The 18,783-nt window shown below is 34.6% G+C and overlaps 1 protein-coding gene across 1 annotated transcript in view; it reads right to left on the bottom strand.

The window, feature by feature from the left end:
- Nucleotides 1–1,526: 1,526 nt before the first annotated feature.
- Nucleotides 1,527–18,783, bottom strand: part of LOC106469528 — a gene marked incomplete at its 3' end in the record, with an annotated part of 110,132 nt that continues 92,875 nt past the window's right edge. The window contains exons 11-14 of the mRNA XM_022398068.1: nucleotides 9,663–12,260; nucleotides 7,146–7,250; nucleotides 3,340–6,651; nucleotides 1,527–1,665 (exon numbers count right to left, since the gene is read on the bottom strand). Of these exons, the coding sequence (XP_022253776.1) occupies nucleotides 1,527–1,665; nucleotides 3,340–6,651; nucleotides 7,146–7,250; nucleotides 9,663–12,260 (6,154 nt within the window). The remainder of the gene's footprint in view (nucleotides 1,666–3,339; nucleotides 6,652–7,145; nucleotides 7,251–9,662; nucleotides 12,261–18,783) is intronic.

Here is an 18,783-nt window from a genome sequence, read left to right as displayed (position 1 = left end):
CTAAAACAAACACTATAATGAACGAACGTTAACTTCAACAATACGTCTCTCTCTGACCACAGTTTCATTACTCATTACCTACACACACATTCCCGCGTCACGTTGTCACCCTCTTATATATACCAGACTACCCTATCTAGTAAATGCTAGGGCATTCGTGAAGGTACAAGATAGTTCTAGAAACTAGAGGGCGTGAGAATAGTCACTGACGCAACAGTACTTATGTAGTATCTAAGCATATCTTGTGTTTTCGTCCTCCTTGTATTAATAAAGGAATATTTCAAAATTTGGTAAGGAAAGTTGTTCAGTTCATGTTGCTCTAGCTACCTGTTGTTTTGTGTTATTCACTTAGAATAATGCCTTTTGTCTTCCCATGGTAAAGATAGCTGCAAGGTAATTTCTATTACGTGAAGTTAGACAGTTATCTTTTCCCCAAGCGATCAGGTGATTTCTTGAGTTAACTTTTCTTATGTTTTCTTTCAAATGATCAGTCATGTGGTAATGCTAGTTGCTCTGAGTAAGTCTGAATTAATGAGAAAGTACAATGATATTTCTCCAGTCTGGAACAGGATATAAACAGATTTAGGCTTTTATGCAACCTCATTTGAATGAGCTATAGATAACTTCAAACATCTGTTGTGGGAAGTAAAGCACATTTTCAATGTGTTTATTCGAATAAAGACTGCTTATTGTGATTGTGATTTTGTGTTCAGTCTTATTTCTCAGAAACACAGTCAGTCAGAAAATAAAGAATTATTTCACAGCAGATATCTTGGTGAATATCCAGTTATTCAGCAGACCTATCTTGCACTCTTAGGGGAAATCAGTGGTATCTGAAAATACCACATTTATACCTATAAAAATGTTTTTCATTCAACCAAGTACTTCTTCCAAAATCAATTGGGATACCATAATTGTATCACTTGTCTTCTTTTTCATTGTAAGCTAGCAGCAGTTGGATTGGCCGAGCCAACCTGCAACTGGTCCAACAACCCACAACAGCTTCTGCAGCCATTGTTAACAGTAATTACAATTCACAATAAACATGATACCTCAAGACAAGAAAATCACCCAAACAAACAAGCACACAAAAAGACACTCAAGATACATAAACAAACAAGTATGTTTACAAAAATGATACTCAAAGCACATATACAAATAAGACACCCAAAACACATGTACAAACAAACAAGATGCCCAAAGAATACATACAAACAAGAAGCCACCATGACATATATAAAAAGAATACATTCAAGTACATGTGCCTCCCTAAATTTGAAGAGGGCTTCAAAGGTGTGTGTATAAAGTAATAAGATACTCATACAACATACAGAAACAAGAGTACATTCAAAGATGCATATCAATATTTGAAGGTGCCTACTGAAGTTAAATATAGGTAATGTTTATGATACATGTATAACGTAATATGTATGGAACTTATATGTAAAATAATGTCAGAAGTACATACAGAAATTATTAAATACTCAAAGTCCATGCAAATAATACTGTATATCACAGCCACTAACCTCGTTTCTTTTGCCTACGAAATCTATGTAAGGCATGCAGTCGTTGATTATGTTGATGTTCCTGTACTTCATCACCATTTTCTTCCTCACTGCTGTTACTGCTACTTTCTATCATGGAATCTAACAAATTGGCTCTTGCCTGCAATTGCATATAATAGTTTAAAACATTTTTACATGATATATATAAAAATTCAACTCCATTATTACATGCATGGATAGATCAACTGAAGAAAAATAATAACTAAGATATTCTCACAACTTATTAGATTTTATGACCCCGTGTGTGTTACTGATGTTTATATGAAGAAGGATAGAGTATACAACCATGCACTTCAATGCAACTAGTTAATAACTACTTAAAATTCTGAATGTGGAAATTTTATTTGATGAAAATTTGTAGAACTTTGAGAATTACACTGATTTCAGAAACAGCTTATTAGGATAACATACGGTAGCCATTCACTGAAATGAGCATTTCTTTTCTGTTAAAAGTTTGTGGGTTCTTATGCTCCAAATGCTTCACTACAACTACAATGATTTTTTTTTACAATGATATGCACTTAAAAGTGTCACGATTAAAAAAATCATAACAAATTATACAACTTTCCCTTTTAGTTTTGAATATGTCTGATCAGTAAATATTCTTTATTCTCTAATTCTTGAAAAAACAACCTCCAAGTTTGTTTTATAATTTTGCTGTTATTTACTAGTTTATGTAATCATGTAAATGCATTGTTACAGCTAACCTAACTTCACCTGTAAACATTGTCATTTTCTTAATACATTAATGACACAGTATATAAAATTTACCAGTCTTATACAAAAAAAAACGTATTAGCAATGTAACCGTACTTATCAGTAACTATAACAGAGCTATTTTAGTTGCTTCTTGGTTAGAAGTTAGCCATTAAAATGAGGTTTAAAAGGAATCAATTCATAAAATCAAGCTTAAAATTATGTATTCAGAGTACATTTTATTTTAAGCATCTTAAATAAGATATTATACAAACGGAAGCTTTCTACTATCCCCACTAAATCACATTCTGAAGTGAAAGGGAATAGCTGTGTACTCTGGCTTAAAAAAACATAATTTATTACTTGTTACATAAAACCCTGATCTATTTTCACTAGCTTTTCAATATTTAGGAAAAGTCTCTGAGATTTCTCCAGCTCAAGAAAGGTATACACATGTATTTCATATATACTGAACTAAATAAACTAATTTTCTGTAGGTATCTTGTACATCTAATTTATTCTGTGTTTGCTTTCACAGGAAATTCCTAAGAAACCATAAATTCTGTGAATGTAAAATAAAACTTAAAACTCTAAAATAGTTTTACATCATTAACAACTTTTAAGATTTGTAAATAATGTTTCTCAAAAATTAAGTTCATTGTGGAAATCTAATGAGTTGTATGATTGGGTTATTTTCATACACTTGAAAAATTTATATGGTATAAGTATGAAGATGATTAGTAAATTGGGAATGTTGTATGTACTAGCCACACACACAAGCATTCCTATAAAAGTATCCTATTCCTGAACATTAATACTTTTGAAGGAAGATTATTAAGTTAACTTAAAAATCAGTTAACTTATTAAGATAATTAATGGGAAAATACGTCTCTGAAAAACCTAGAACTAACAACCACAGAAAATTGGGCCTTAATGGTATATAAAAATTCTTAAGCAAACCAATTTAAAATATTAAGCTTATGTATATATATATATATACATGCACACAAACATCTTAATATTAAAATATTAAGCTTATGTGTATATATATATATATACATGCACACAAACATCTTACCTTAGGATCACTTAGATCAACATCAGCTTCTACATGAATCCAAGATGTATCACAACCTTCTTTATTTCCAGACACTTGTACATGTTTTTCTTCTTGTCTAAGGCTTTTATCTACAGAAGGTTCTACAGTAAGTTGTTCACAGACAGATTTCTGCCTTTGTGCATCACAGTGTTTCAAAGAAGGAATAGCAGACACTTTTTCTTTCTCACCCTGTTCAAGGAGGGAATTTAAATGTTGGATTTTTTCTGCTACAGATAAATTACTTCTATCCATAGTCACATCAACTAAGTTACAAGAACATGTGTATGTTACTACTGGTGAATTTTTTAGAAGATCATTATTTTTCTTTTCTCTCTCTTCCTCTGGAAAACTTGCTTGTTTAATTTGAAGTTGTTTCACTTGCACTTCTTTGATTTTATTAGTTTCACTTTTGTTTTTTTTCTTCACATAAACTGTAATTTCTTTACCTTTACTTGTCAATTCTCTTCTTGAAAAATCAGATTTATGGGGAGATCTTCTGGCATCTGAACTGTTACCTTTTCTTCCATTACCATTTAATCGTTGATGAGGTTGTCTGATTTGCTTTAATGCTCGATGTGAAGACTGTGACTTCTTAACACTGGACTGTCTTCCTCTAGCTAAGTGTTTTTTATCAAGATCTTGTTTTGAAGAGGAAGCAGAACAACTGCTTAGGTCTTTAAGATTTATATCACAAGTTGGGCTCTTTGCTACGTGTGACATCTTAGTTTTTTCAAGTCTGTGTATTTTTTCTTTACTACTAGAACTGACAGGACTTTGCAAGTCTAGATTCCTGGAAGCATCTTTATTTCTAGATTTTCTCGCAGGAATTTTATGCAGTTTTTTGGACACAACAGAGACATCTTGCATAACATTTCCTTTTGCATGTATACATTCTTGTGGTTTCTGTATCTTCAACGAAAAGCAACGGCTAACCTTTCCTTTTTGTGAATCCATACATACATGTTTATTTAATCTTTCCCCTGCATAATTTTTTCTTTTATCCTGATGCAAATTTAAGTCTTTATGGTAACCCATATCAGATTCATTGCTGTGAGATATAACCTTTTCAACTGCTACAGTATCTGATCCTTTTAGATCTGATTTATCTAGATTACTTAAAAAATGTTTGAATTCATCTAATTCATGGAGATTATGTGTTTCAATAATGATACACAAATTTTCTATATTTTGAGGCTGTCTATCTAAATTTTCAAATAAAGTCTGTTCTTGTGATAACAATGAAGCATGTGTCAATTTGTCTTTCTGCTCCAAACAACTAGGTGATACAGATTCTAATAAGCTTTTTGAAAAACTACCAAGACGTTTTGTAGACTGTTCTTGTGCCAGTAATGAATTTGTTTTGAACCTGTCTTCTTGTTCTGAAGTATTTACTAATTCAACTTTTAGTAGGCTTTCAGAAGAACCATCAAGATTGTCAGTGGATAGTTCATGTGTTAATGATGGACTTGTTATAATATCACCTTCTTTTACTGAACTATTCATTGATTTAGACTTTAGCAAATTATCTACAGAGTCATCAAAATGTTTAATTGAATATTCTTGTAATAATGATAATGAATTACCTTGTAGTTTTGGAATATTACACAATTCAGATTTTGGTAAATTCTCTGAAAATTCATGTGAATTTTCACCTTCACTTTTTTTGGATAATGATGTACTTATCATAGAAAGTTCCAGCACTGAAGCACTTATATACTCATCTTTTTGGAAATTATCTAACTTTCCTGTTTGACATTTCAAAAACTGTTTTTTAGGTAAATGAAAATATCTCACTGAATTGTTGTACTGTCCTGAGGAATTTATTTGCTCAGTTTCTACTAAACTATTTGGAAAGTCATCAAAATCTTCACTAGACTGTTTCTGTAATGATGATAGATTTTTCCAAGATCTGTCTTCCTGTTCTAGGCAAGTAAATGAATCAACTACTGGTATACTCTTTGGAAAATAATTTATATCATTAGTACAATGTTCTAGTAATAATGCTTGGTTGGTTGAAGGTTTATCTTCCTGTTCTGAATAATTTATAGGTTCAGATTTTAAACTATTTGGAGAATCCCTTAGATCTATAATGGTCTGTTTCTTCACCAACGACAAATCTGTCAAAGATTTGTTCCTGAGCCATAAAGAATTCTCTTTTGATTCAACTCCTGCTGAACCATTTAGAGTATTGTTTTGATCTCTAATAACCAGTGTTTTCATTAATGACAAATCTGTCAAAGATGTATTCTCCTCTGTTGGAAAACTAAGGTTCTTGGGTTCATCTTTTAGGAAATTGTTTGAAGAATTATGTAGAGCTTTGATGACCAGTTTCTGTGATATTAGTGTATTGTTTAGATATTTGCTCTCCTGTTTTGAAAAGTCTTTTGATTCATTGTCTGATAATTTCTTTAAATAGTCATTTACATCTTTAAAGGATTGCTTCTGTAACAAAAACAAATTTGTCAGATATTCATTCTGCTGTCTTGATAACTTTGCTAGTTCAGGTTTTGAAAGACTTTTTGGAATAAATTGTACTTGTAATAACAAGATGTGATTTAAAGCTTTCTTTTCCTGTTCTGAGGAGCCTACTGGTTTATATTTTGGTAAGATTTTAAGAGAATCATTCAGACTTTTAGTGGAGCCAAGAGGATACAACCTATAGAAGTTTCTGTAAAATTCTGTTGTACCAGTTTTTATGATTTTGTCTTCTTCACTGACATTAGTACTTGTTTCTTTATCTTGTAATTCTTTATCATCAAGACAATTATCAGTTTCACTTAGCCTTTCTCCCTTATTCTCTTGTTGATTCTGAAAATTGTCTGAATAGTTAAAAACAGTTTGAGGGTCAGAAACTGAAAAATTTGGGAACAACTCTAAAAAATTCATTTCCTTATTTTTTGACTTATCAAACAATACTTCACACTCTTCAAAATTCACATTTATATTATCTTTTACATTGCCTTGGCTAATTTCTACATGTTCATTCTCACAAAAGGAGCCATTACTTACTACATGTTTCTGATTATTGAACAATTTGGGATATTTTTCTTTATTTAATACGGCTAAAGAATCAGTAGTTGTTTCCTGGACAATACCACTTGTCCATAAAGCTTGATTACACAAATCCTCATGGTATTCATCTTCTGCTGTTATCTCATGGATTTGGCTGCATGGTTCCTGGTCATTAGGAGTGGATTCCCATGTATCATATGAACTACCAGCAGGTTGACTGACATCTTCCAAGGAAAGTTGAAAAGTCCAGTTGCCAATTTCTTCTTCATCATATACATTCTAGAGATTTTATTACACAATATTCACTATAGGAACATTTTTTGAAAATAATTAAAAAACAGAAAAAGTGTAACAAATACAGCAAGTGTAACACACAACTAAATGTTCAACATTAAAATTAACATTTGATTAAGTTAACAAAAAATAGAAAAAAAATAGTTGAGTTTAATTAATTTTTCAACCTGAATAAAACAATAAAACAATTTTGAATTAAGAAAGAAACAATCTAAATTTTTTTAATCAGAAATCCCTTTCAACAAAAATTAATAATAGTTTTTCTTAATATTTCCCTCAAACTACCAAACATTTCAAAATACATTTTTAAAATTAACACAGTTTTAATGAAGACTAATAATGTAAATAACAGCAGTTTTACCTTTTATATGAAAACTAAGATTCTTCCAAACAATAAAGTTTAAAAAGTTTGAAACTGAAAGCATTCTTTGATGATCTAAGATACACAAAGTTTAAATTAGAATTCACCAGCAAAATACCTGGAAAGTTTCATGCCATTGAGAATTATTCTGGTGAAGCCACTGCTGGACAAAACTCTGATGTTCCATCAAATCATTTTCATCTTCATCACTCAAGTTACAATACTTTAGGAAAATTTCAAATAAGAAATAGAGTTACCATACACAAAGTGGTTATAAGAATGATATAAAGTGGAATGTAAGAAATGAACCTTCATGAAAAATATTTATAAGAAAACAGAAACTATTTATTGCTTTTTTCTGCAAATATAGTATGTACAACAGTTATATTTTTGTACAGATAACCATTGTTTTATGATTGCATCAGGGCAGTGCTTCTGCTGACACAAGTGTCTATATTTTCAATATTATGTTCAATATTAATTTGCAAGTCATTAAGAAAACTCTTAAAATACAGCATTTTGAAAATAAGATATGAATAAATTGTTTTTTTAGCTCTGCACAACAGTGCTCAATACTGAAAAGATTCATTGGAATTGTAGGTTTGTAAATCGGATGTAAAATTTCTGAGCAAGTAATTTATTTTTTAACAACTAGTATTAAATTATTTTTGTGAAACTTCACATGTTATTCATGATTTAGTCCAAATTTGTTTACAATAAAGTACTGGTTTTTACATAAACAATAGTTTCCCTTCATTTGATATAATTTTTCTGGCCTTGTGGCCACAGTATTAAAAACAACCTCCTCAACCAATATAATACAATATAATCATATAATGTAAACCTTTTGTTAAAAATCTTTGAACTGAAATCTTCCTTTAACACAATATTCCTAATGCTAAAGTTAATGTTAAAGGGCCATCAGAGTGTAAAAAAAAGGTAATTTGGAAAATTTCCAGGTAATTAATCAAGAGAAAGAGATTGACTTCTTATTTTGTAGCAGAGCATAGCAAAATTCTTCTATCCATTAGAAGAGAGTATGTCTGAGACCAACCATGATGCAGGTGCTTCATATGCTAGCTAACACCTCTACAGAAATATCAAAGATTTCTCTACTCTTTTTTGCAACATTTTTTATTTGTTTTCAGTTTTTCACAAACATTTGTAAGTATAACAATGTTCTTTTGCTATTATTAAGTCTTTTTTTATATTTAAATTTAGTAACTTGCATTCTTAGTCATAAAACACCTTAGGCTTCTAATATCAGAGAATTCAAAATTTAGCTAGTTTCTTACAGATTTTTAAGTACAGATGAATAATATACATATAATGTTATTACTATTACTGCTTGACAACTAGGTATAAAATTAAGCTTTTACATTTTAAATGATATATGTAAGTTACAATTTTTAGACTATGACTTTCCCTTGAACATTTTAAACTAGCTACAACATGCTCATCACACTCTTTGCTACTAGAATGTTCTGAACCTGGATAGAACTGAGACACACAACATCAACTACTGTGAAAGAAGGATTCTTAGATGTTACTACTGATGACCTAAATCAAATCACATGTTTATGTAGCTATACAAAATGTTCTTTGTTTTCTTAGTCAAGTTGGAACTTCAAATTTCTTTACAAAGGTAAGTCAATGAAACTGAAAATTCAAGCAGTGTTCTTTAAGCACAATGCAATGTTAACAACTAATGGATAGCTAAATAAAGAGGCTAATTCCATTATGCAAGTGCTAAGTCCAAGACTTACTGTTAATTATGACAGAAAAAAACTTGCTACCATTAATGAAACATCAAAATGGTTTTACATCACATATAAATAAATAAATAAATACACATTGTCAAGTATGTCATTAGGTAGATAAAGCAACTTAATGCACTGATTGACAAATCTCTGATCATCAGTGCAGTGGTTTCAAAATGGGCCAACACCTAGTACATTAATCATGTTACTGAAAATTGCTTTTCATATATATTCTTTAATTAATTCAAATAAGTTAAAAGTTAAATGACTTTATCACAATATTTAACAGACTAAAATTAGATAAACATTTCTGCTTCATGAGGTCTATCTACTCCCTGATAAAATATGGAATAAATACAGAATTGTGTATCTGCTTTTGCTGTTCATTTTATTTTATAACCCTAAATACACAAATAGCAATGCTTGACATTTATATTATTAAACAAGTTACTTTTTTTTTACTTTGTTGAAAATTATGTTAAATCGTATCCATGTTACATACATGAATTGAGGCATAAGCAGGAATAAAAACAGTGTTATCTTAACAAGCACAAAATCCAAGCAGCAGGGCAATCAGATTATGCAGTCCACTATTTAGATGTGTACTAGTGAGGATTTTAAAGGATTTTTTTTCTAAATGAAGGCTCAAATTAGTGCTTGACTGTAACATCAGAGTAAAAAATTTTTTATTTGTTTTGAATAGCATAATATTTCTAAATGAAGAGGTTACAAGCAGCCATATCCAAATGTAATAACCTGGTAAGAACTAAAGTAAAAGTTCAAAAACTTGAAGAAAGTCAAACAAACAAACAAAATATTACAATAAAAAGTAAAGGAAAAGGTCATATGAAAGTAGACTTGTAATTTGAACTTACTGCTTTCATAGAATCTTTCCAGCTTAAGTTATGGTTCACTCTACTTTGCCTTTGTTTCACCAATACTCGACAATGGCTCCGTTGGAGTCCTGGCAAAAACTTTAAAGTAACAGAAGGTGGTGGGTAAAAAAGATTCTTGGCAGATGAATGTCGTTCAAGTGGTTGGAGATTTAGTCTTTCTTGGCCATGCTCACCACTAGGAAAAGCTAATTTCATATAATCATGAAATATGCAGTCTGTTTTCTCATTAATGTAAAGAAAAGAATCTGAAACGACCCTTCTTATGGAGAATGTATTCAACATAGTTGGATTTATTGGCCATAATAAACTTTGATGACATTCATGTCGAATACAGTTTTGGTCAGAACTACAAATAGAGTACTTTAGAAAAGAGTCTAAAGTCACATCCTGGTATGTATTGTAATTAACACATTTCTTATGAAGATGTTCATCTTCTACTTTGGAAATGTTAGTTGCTTCCATTTTGTTTCTATAGCTATTTGTACTTCCATTAGAAAAGTTTAATGTTGAGTCCCTGTCAAGTTCTACCTGGGTTTCTTTATGTACTTGTTGTTTAACCCTATTCAACACCAATTCTTTAAATGCCTTAGATCTAGGAGTACTTCCAGAAGATGACACTGAGAGACTACTATCACTAAAATGGAAGTCTAGACCAAGATACTGCAAATCAGTTGAAGTAGACTTCTCTGCAGTTTTAACTTGACAAGCACTGGGTAACTGAAGGGTTGGAAGAGCTATTCTTCTCATGTTATTCCGCTCTGTTTTATATCCCTGAGGCGTAAGCAGGCTTAAGATTTTATCATTGCTGGGTTCCAAGTTTGATAGATTAGACTGTGGTAAATTATTTTTCTCTTGATGATTGAAGGGGGAACATTTATTAATATACAACAAGTCCATTAGATTACTGTCTGACTGTTCTTTTTCAATTGCATCATTTAAAGTAGGAGAGACTCTAACTGATGGTTCTTTATCTAACAGAGGCACTGACGGTACATTTTGACTCACAGAACTATCCAATTCTTGTTCAAAGCCCATAAATCTATCATCTGCATTTTGAGATAGTTGTCTCTGGTCTTGAGGGTCACGGAGTAATTCAAACCCACTATCAGTTGATGACACCACTATAGAATCTAGATCCGCTGCACTGATTAAGTACTTTGGAAGAACTGGTTCTACAGTTAATTTTGAATCCTTGTTCACATCAGTGGAATTAGTTGTTATATTTGTGTCCATTTGTACATGACTTGGCAGGGTGAAATTTCCTTCATCTTTACTGCCATGTTCTGGTCCTTCTGCTGATATGGGGCCTCCATTTTTAGGTACAGTACCTGATAACCTAGAAGCTTGTCCTTCTGATGACTGGATAGTTTTGTCTTGTTTCTGGATTTTTTCTGAATGATATGTACACACATTTTCATTTAAAACTTTACCAGTTTCTAAACATTCTTCAAGAGATTGGAGGGGTGGAGAAGCAGGAAGCTGTTTTGATTGAAACTGTACTTCTGCTGTCTCAGATGAAAATCCAACATTTTTTGAAACTTCATATTTGGCACAACACTCAGTTATCTCTGTTGTTCCATGACCTCTTCTAATCACAGTATTAGTAAATTCTTCACCTAAAGAGCTTAGCTTTGGACTAGATTCATTTATAAACCAGTTCTCAAGAAGATTGTTTTTATTTGGAGAAGCTGAATATTTTGGACTTTCAGGAATTCTTAATGGGCTAGTATTTTCAGTTGGAAAATGTGGCAAGTCTACTTCTTCATAAACATTTTCACAAGTATCATGACGTTTTTGTTCTAATGCTGGAAAGCTAACACTGTGCAAGGTTTCACAATGAACAACATTTAAACTGGTGGGGCGTGGAATGCTGTGTTCTGATTTACAGATATCACTGTGTGTTGAGGCTAACTCTCTTGTAGGTATGGCAGAAAATGCAAATTGAAGTTCTTGTGGAAGAAAAGCAGAATGTCTGGTTACTGGTGATTTGCAAATACATGCTGTATTTTGAGTGATCTTTGTTTGAACAGATTGATTAGTTTGTGGGATTTGCTGCATGCTATTTTCTTTTGAAAATAACAACCTTTGAAAACTTGTCGTGTATGGAAGGTTTTCCAGAGTTTTAAGGTCTTCACTGGGGGTTTTCATGGTATCAAGTCCAGAAAGATCAACTGATTGCCTGCAACTATTTTGGCTATAACATGTTGGCTCTAGAGCACTTTTGCAATTATGCAGTAAAGGCCTAGAGCTGGTCAGGTCATTTTTTATTCTTTTTATAACACTCTGAGCTTTGGGTTTATGGCTTTCTCCTAATTCTATTTTTTCTGCCTGCAGAGCACATGTACAAACTTTATCTTTGCTACAACAGTCTGGATTAGAAAAATATGGAGCAACGTAAGCCAGGTGTTTAATCATACAGGATCTATTGAGCCCATAGGGAGTATTTGTCAGTAAAGATCTTGTTAGAATGTTTGACCTTGAGGTTGAAGGTACAGAACTATAACCTGTTATTGAGGGAGGATTTATAAGCCACTGAAGTGGGGAACTCATTTTTGGAAGTCCTGGATGTGAAATTATCTGAAAACCGAAACAAAATTTGTGTAATTCTAAATACAGATACATGTGCATGCTATCATTATTAACACAGCAATGTTGGTAACTTTAACAAATACAAAAAAAACATTGTTTAAAGCAAGAAATAACTATTTCAAAATACTATAATATAATACATTTCTTAATAATGTAAAATAAGAGTACCATATTGTGTCGGTGCCATTGAAACAAAACTATAAAGCAGGTACAGGTATGTACATTTTTATAACAGAACACATAAATAACTCTTACATTATAGCAACTGTTAATGAGTCATTCATACATACAACTGCAACTAAGGTTATGATTAAGTTGAATGTTAAAATTTGGAATGCGAAACGTAATAGATGAGTTGACAGTTATAACTCACACTCAAATATACATGTAAAAATAAATTTGAAAGAAAAGGACATTTATAAAGTAATAAGTCAAATACACATACAGAAAACCTGATAAAATGTAAAAAAAAAGGAAAACTTGCTTTCTGTATGAAGACTTTCCTTAATTAACGTTATAATTTTCCTATACTGAAAATGTATTTCTGATAGGTACTTCCCTTTTCTCACAAGATTAGCTATTCTCATTTATTGCTGCTCTCTATTTGCAAATTTTTTTATTATGCATGTTACAAGCAAGGAGGAATGTCGACTACTTAGACAGTGCAATGGGTGATCACGAAACCATATTTTGAAAAGCAGACCATACTGATTTATTCAATCAAGGCATGGCAGGGATGGGCAGGTATTCCCTTCTGCTTTACTCATGAAGTCGATGAGTGATATGGCCTGGGACGGGCCAATTTATGAAGCAAATATCATGAGGTTATATCCCTATAAGCAATCTTGTGAAACACCCCATCTCAAAGGTGAGCCATGCAGAGCCAGAGAAAGAAAGCACTATTCAACATGCTGTACAGTGCAGATTTAGAGTTAAAGAATACCTGGTCAGGCACCACTCGCCACAGAGTGGAATCCAAGTAATGAAGGTATGAGGATTGGGTCCCTGAAAGAAAATATATGATTAATAAAAACTTACCCGGTGTCAGAGTCACACCAAAAATTGGAGTATAGCAACAGGTGGAAGGCAAAAACCCGAGGAAGCCAAAATTGCGATATGATGTAAATAATGGGAGATGAGTGTATTAGGATTGGTCCACATGCCTGATTGGAGGATTTTCTCCAGAGGTCGATGAAGACGAAAAGTGAGGGAAAAGGTGAGGTGTCAGATATGATGAGAGATAACACAGTACAAAGTATGCTGGGAAGGGGACAAGGAGGAATAAGCCAACTGGATCAAACAACAAACCCAAAAGGTGAGTGTGAAAGGGGAGAGATCCCTGGATGAAGAGAGTTGCCAAGGGATAAAGAGATGGGAATGGGAATCACAGAAGGAAGGCATGTGGGCAATACAACAACAAAGGATAAGCACAAGACATAGAAGTGTATTTGGATCAGGACAGGGGTAGAGATGAAAAATAGAGGGTAGGGAAATAGGCAAAAAGGAGGAGTTACCCTCATGAGCTGCCAAGGCTTTGGGAAGGAAGGAGCAATCTGGATAAAGAAGAAGATAGGTATGGTGGTAAAGTTTGTATGTAACAACAATGGTGTACAAGTCAGACCATCAGTGCTCACAGGCTAGAATGAGAAGGAAATACGCCTTAATGGACAGGTGAAACAAAGAACATGAGGATATAGGTTCAACTGGAGGTAAAGCAAGGGAATGGACCACATTAATATCCCAATCTGGAGAGCAGATCGCTGAGGAGGGTGATGAATCCAGAAGGAATGGATTAAGAGAGTAAGGATGGGTGAGAGAAAAATCCTGTGGTAATGGGAATGATGAAAGGTATGGGATAAAGCTGGCCAATAACCTGAAATTGAGGAGACTGAAGACCTCCAGTCAAAAGCCACATGAGTAACTTGGAGACACCAGGAACAGGAGGAAGGACAGATGAATTGGGCCAAAGGAGAAGCTACATGATGGAAGAAATCATATCTCCTTGCCAAGGGCCAGACAAAAGCCAGGCGTGAAGATGGAGAACATGAAGTGTGGGATGGAGAACTGGTGATCAGGGTTCACGAAGGAGGTTGGGAAATAAGGGAAGTGGTACTGGAGGGAATAATTTTAGGTGGAGTAAATGAGGAAACCATAATTGAGCTAGCCAGTAGGGAGCGATCAGAAGGACCCGGCACTGAGTGGTATAGATTAGGGATGAAGTAATCGGATAGGAGGATAAACATATAGGAATTTGTGTGCCCAATCCTGGCTAAAGGCATCTGTAGCCAAGGCCCAAGGATGAGGAACTGAGGACCAAAATATGGGTAACTGGTGAATGAGGACAGTGGGGAATGCATCGATGTGAGGAGCACCCCACAGACTGCAATGCCACTGAAAAACAAGAGGATAAAGAGACCACACTGTCGGGGTAGGAAAGATGATCTGCCACGAGGTTGAAAGCACCTGGGTCATGACATGCAATTAAATGAATGTGTTTTGCATGCGCCCAAGATAGGAGATCCAATATGCAAAAACAGAAGGATCTTCACCAAGCATTACCTTGGTGACTGATATGAGCCACCACCGTGGTATTGTCAGAATGGATCATTGCTAGACAATGTTTCACAATGGGAAGAAAGTGATCCAAAACCTGATGAACAGCTGGGAGTTCTAGGATGTTGATATGTTAAGATTGTTTGTCTAGAGACCCACGACTTGAAGCCTCCTGGTGATCGACCCACACACCCCAGCCCTGAAGGGATGCATCCATAAACAGATGTAAGTCCGGACAAGGAGGAAGAAGCGGGATATCCGCTTATGTGTGAGTCTTGTCCAACCATCAAAGGAGATCATCTGCAAGTGAAGGAGGAAGGGTGATGGGAATATCTAAGGGATTCTGTGCAAGGTTTCATTGATCTTGCAGAGTCCAATGAAGGGAGTGTGCATGTGTGGACAACTGAGGGGGATCAGTGGTGTCATAGAAGACCACATCCCCAAAAAGTGACAGAACCTCGCCTGCAGAAAGTGAGGAAGCAGACAGGGCGTGGCAAATAGACAATTTCATAGAATGGAGTCTGAGAGAAGACAGTTGGGCCAGACTTTAGGTTAGTGTTGGAAAAGCACCCAAATGTACAAAGTATTTGGTAGGATTTAGGAAGAACTTCTCCAATTTGATCAACCAGCCTACCCGAGCAGCTTCGAGAAGAATTTGAGGAGTATTACAGGCTGACTCCTGTTTGGAATGGGCTAGATGTAGCCAGTCGTCCATGTAAAAATGGAAATGCAGCTTCAGGGCATGAAGATGAAGAGCAAAAGCTTGTACCACCCGACAGAAAATGTATGGAGCCCAAGCCAAGCTGAAGGATAGGGCATGAAATTGGTATACCACCCCTTGATGGATGAACTGAAAATAAGGACGAGACCATTCCGAGATTGGAATATGCAGATAGGCATTGGAGATGCCTATCTTGGTCATCCATAGACCTGGAGAAAAGTCCACCAAAGATTCAGGTAGGACTCTATGGTGAAACGTGGTAGGTGAACAAAGTAAATAAAAAGGAACAGATTAATGACAGACATCCAATCCCAGTGTTTTGGGTAATAACAAACAGACAGGAGTAAAATCCTGGTGAATGTGGAATAGGTTCTATAGGCTGTTGGGTGATAAGGTCCTGTACTGCCTCTGACAGACACTGGCAAGTTACTGGATCCTGAGAAGAAGGGAAGGAAACAGGTACCTGGGACAAGGGAGGTGGGGCAAGAAACAGAATTTCGAATCTTTCTGACAAAACCTGAAGAATCCAAACATCCGAGATTAAAGGGCACCACCAATGAATGAAGGCTGCATGGCAAGCTCTCACTGGGCTTGAACCCACCAGGTAGTCACCAGAACTGTTGGCAGCATATTGTGCATTGTTGAGAAAAAACGGCAAGCAGTGGTAATGCAGAAAGGATGACTAAATAAAGGGATCAGAAGGAGAAGGACAGGAAACTGAAATAGGTGCCATACTTGGCTCTGACTGAGATAAATGGGAAAGTAGATGGGAAATGGTAGGTTGTTGCTGGGCAGATGCCACCCAAGACTCGAAGGATTCCAGGACTGTATCAAAGATGAAACATCTTAAAAATGGAGCCATACACAAATCCCGAAGATAAGGAACAGGTAAATGGGTTTGAGATAAAACAGCATCACGAACTAAAAGGTCCCAACAACAAAAGTACAATGTTTGTAAAGCCAGAGCCAAAGACGATATATGAGCCAACATGGAGGTAAGGAGGGAGAGGGTGTCCCCAGAAAACCCCTCGGGATTTCTGTGAAAACCTCAGACAGGAGATGGATATTGGAAAGGTACCACAAAAGGGTCGTGAGGGTAAGACAGAGGTGGGAAAATTGAGCATGGGTGAGACTAACGGGAGATACACGGCCTGCAAACAGGAAAAAACGAAATCTAACAGCTGTTAGTCGAGAAATGGACAGTCCACCCTATGAAATGCATGAAATAATCCAAAGTTCGTGGGGGGATGAGGCATACTAACACCATTGCCTGACTGAGAAGCAAACTGGTCAGGGGATAGGAGAAACACCAAATAGGGTTGGGAAGTATGTTCAGGCAATAACAAAGAACACGGGTCATAAGATATAGAAGCAAGGAATAAAATATAACATACCTGAGAAATAAAGTCCGAAAAAATCATGGATGGCTGAACAGAATCCTCAGGGAGTGTATGGTAAGGCATGGCAAATCAGGAGGTGGAAACAGGCAATCAAAGTCCTCATCAACCTGACCAAGTTCCACAGGTTCAGGAGGAAGAGGGGCAATGTCTGGAGATAAAGGTTGACCCATATAATGTTCAATCTCCCTGCAAATAAATGTAGACAAATCTCCTCTCTGATAGCCAGCACCTGAATCCTGTGTGACACCCGAGGTGGTGATGTAGTCAACAAAAGTGTTTGAAGTAAATAAGAAATAAGACTAAAATAAGGGTAAGTGAATTGAAATAATGACAAAAAACTAATATTTTAAATTAAATTAAACCACTTCGAGAAAATAGAATCTCAAACGCTGCCAAATGAGAAGTGATGGTTCGGTAGAGGTGCATAGAGATTGGTGGATAGGTGATAAATGATGATTTACATGAGAGACATATTGGAATCATTCGATTCCAATAGGGGTGTGTGGAAAGCTTGTGGCATGTGTAATAAAAAAGTTTGCATATAGAGGGCAGCAATAAATGAGAATAGCTAATCTTGTGAGAGGAGGGAAGTACCCTATCGAAATTACTACAAGATCCAATGAATGACCCAACATTAGTAAATTTCAGACTACACATTTAAATAATGTACCTTTTTTTATGTTAATAGCATAACACAGGTTTTTTGGTTCAGACTCTGAAGAGTGAATTTTTGAAATAATTTCACATTCAAATTATTTTATTCATAGAGACTGTGAAAAATTAAATTAATTATGCAAACAGATTCAAAGTTTTCTTAAAGTAAACTTTTCAAGAAGTTCTCTGTTGATTAGAATAAATACACATTTCTTTTATTAAGCCACAGTACGTGTTTCTTGGATAACAGTTATTGATTCTACTTTATCATGTGACAAAAATCAAATACTTCTCTGACTTTATCAAACACATGATTAGGTAGATTTGTTATTGTGAATTTATAAAATAAGTTTTAAAAACATAATAATGACCAAGTTGAAATGCCATGTTTATAATAGACAAGACTAGGAGAAGAATACTCCATTATCTCTCTGGTGATTTCTTCTGTATTTCCAATTCCATTACTGTTTTCCAGCAAAACAACTACTACAAATTTTGCATATAGTTCCCTATTTCTCATCAAAAAATACTTTAAAAACATACTTCACTTAATTTTCACTCAAAACTTTGAGGCCTTTAGGGGATAATGAACCATCTGAACAAACATTGACCATTCACAGCGTTGCGTCAGCGAGGTCACATGACTAGTGTCACGCCACGTTTCTAGAACTATCCCGTTCCTTCGGGAGTGCTCTAGCATTTACTAGATTGGGGTTGGGGGGGGGGGTGATCTGGTATATATAATAATAGCTGGTGTCGGCTTGAATGGGTAATGAAGAAAAACTTTATATAAGTTTAACATAACAGCAACTTATATTAAAGTTTTTCTTCATTACCCATTCAAGCCGTCTCCAGCCATTATTAGTCTAAAAGTGGGTTCCTCGTCATGAACTGGTATATATAAGATGGTCACGGCGTGACGTGTTAATGTGTGTGTGTAGACAGTGAGTAATTGATCTGCAGTCAGAGAGTACTATTGAGCACGTTCGTTGTTATAGCATTTGTTTTAGCGTGATTGTTGAAATTAAGTGTATCGTAAAGTTATATTCGGAAAGAATAAACCAGTTTTATTAAGTAAGGACTTGTGTCGCTAAAGTTTCGTCGGAACGAAGTTACGGAAAATTAATTAACAAATGGAGACGTAACAAATTGGTGTCAGAAAGTGGGATAAAAAAAAAAGAAG

Source organism: Limulus polyphemus, unplaced genomic scaffold (assembly GCF_000517525.1).
Source record: "Limulus polyphemus unplaced genomic scaffold, Limulus_polyphemus-2.1.2 Scaffold3530, whole genome shotgun sequence".
NCBI classification, from domain to species: domain Eukaryota; kingdom Metazoa; phylum Arthropoda; class Merostomata; order Xiphosura; family Limulidae; genus Limulus; species Limulus polyphemus.
The sequence above is the reverse complement of the archived record's forward strand: the minus strand, read 5'-3'. Positions and strand labels throughout refer to the sequence as shown.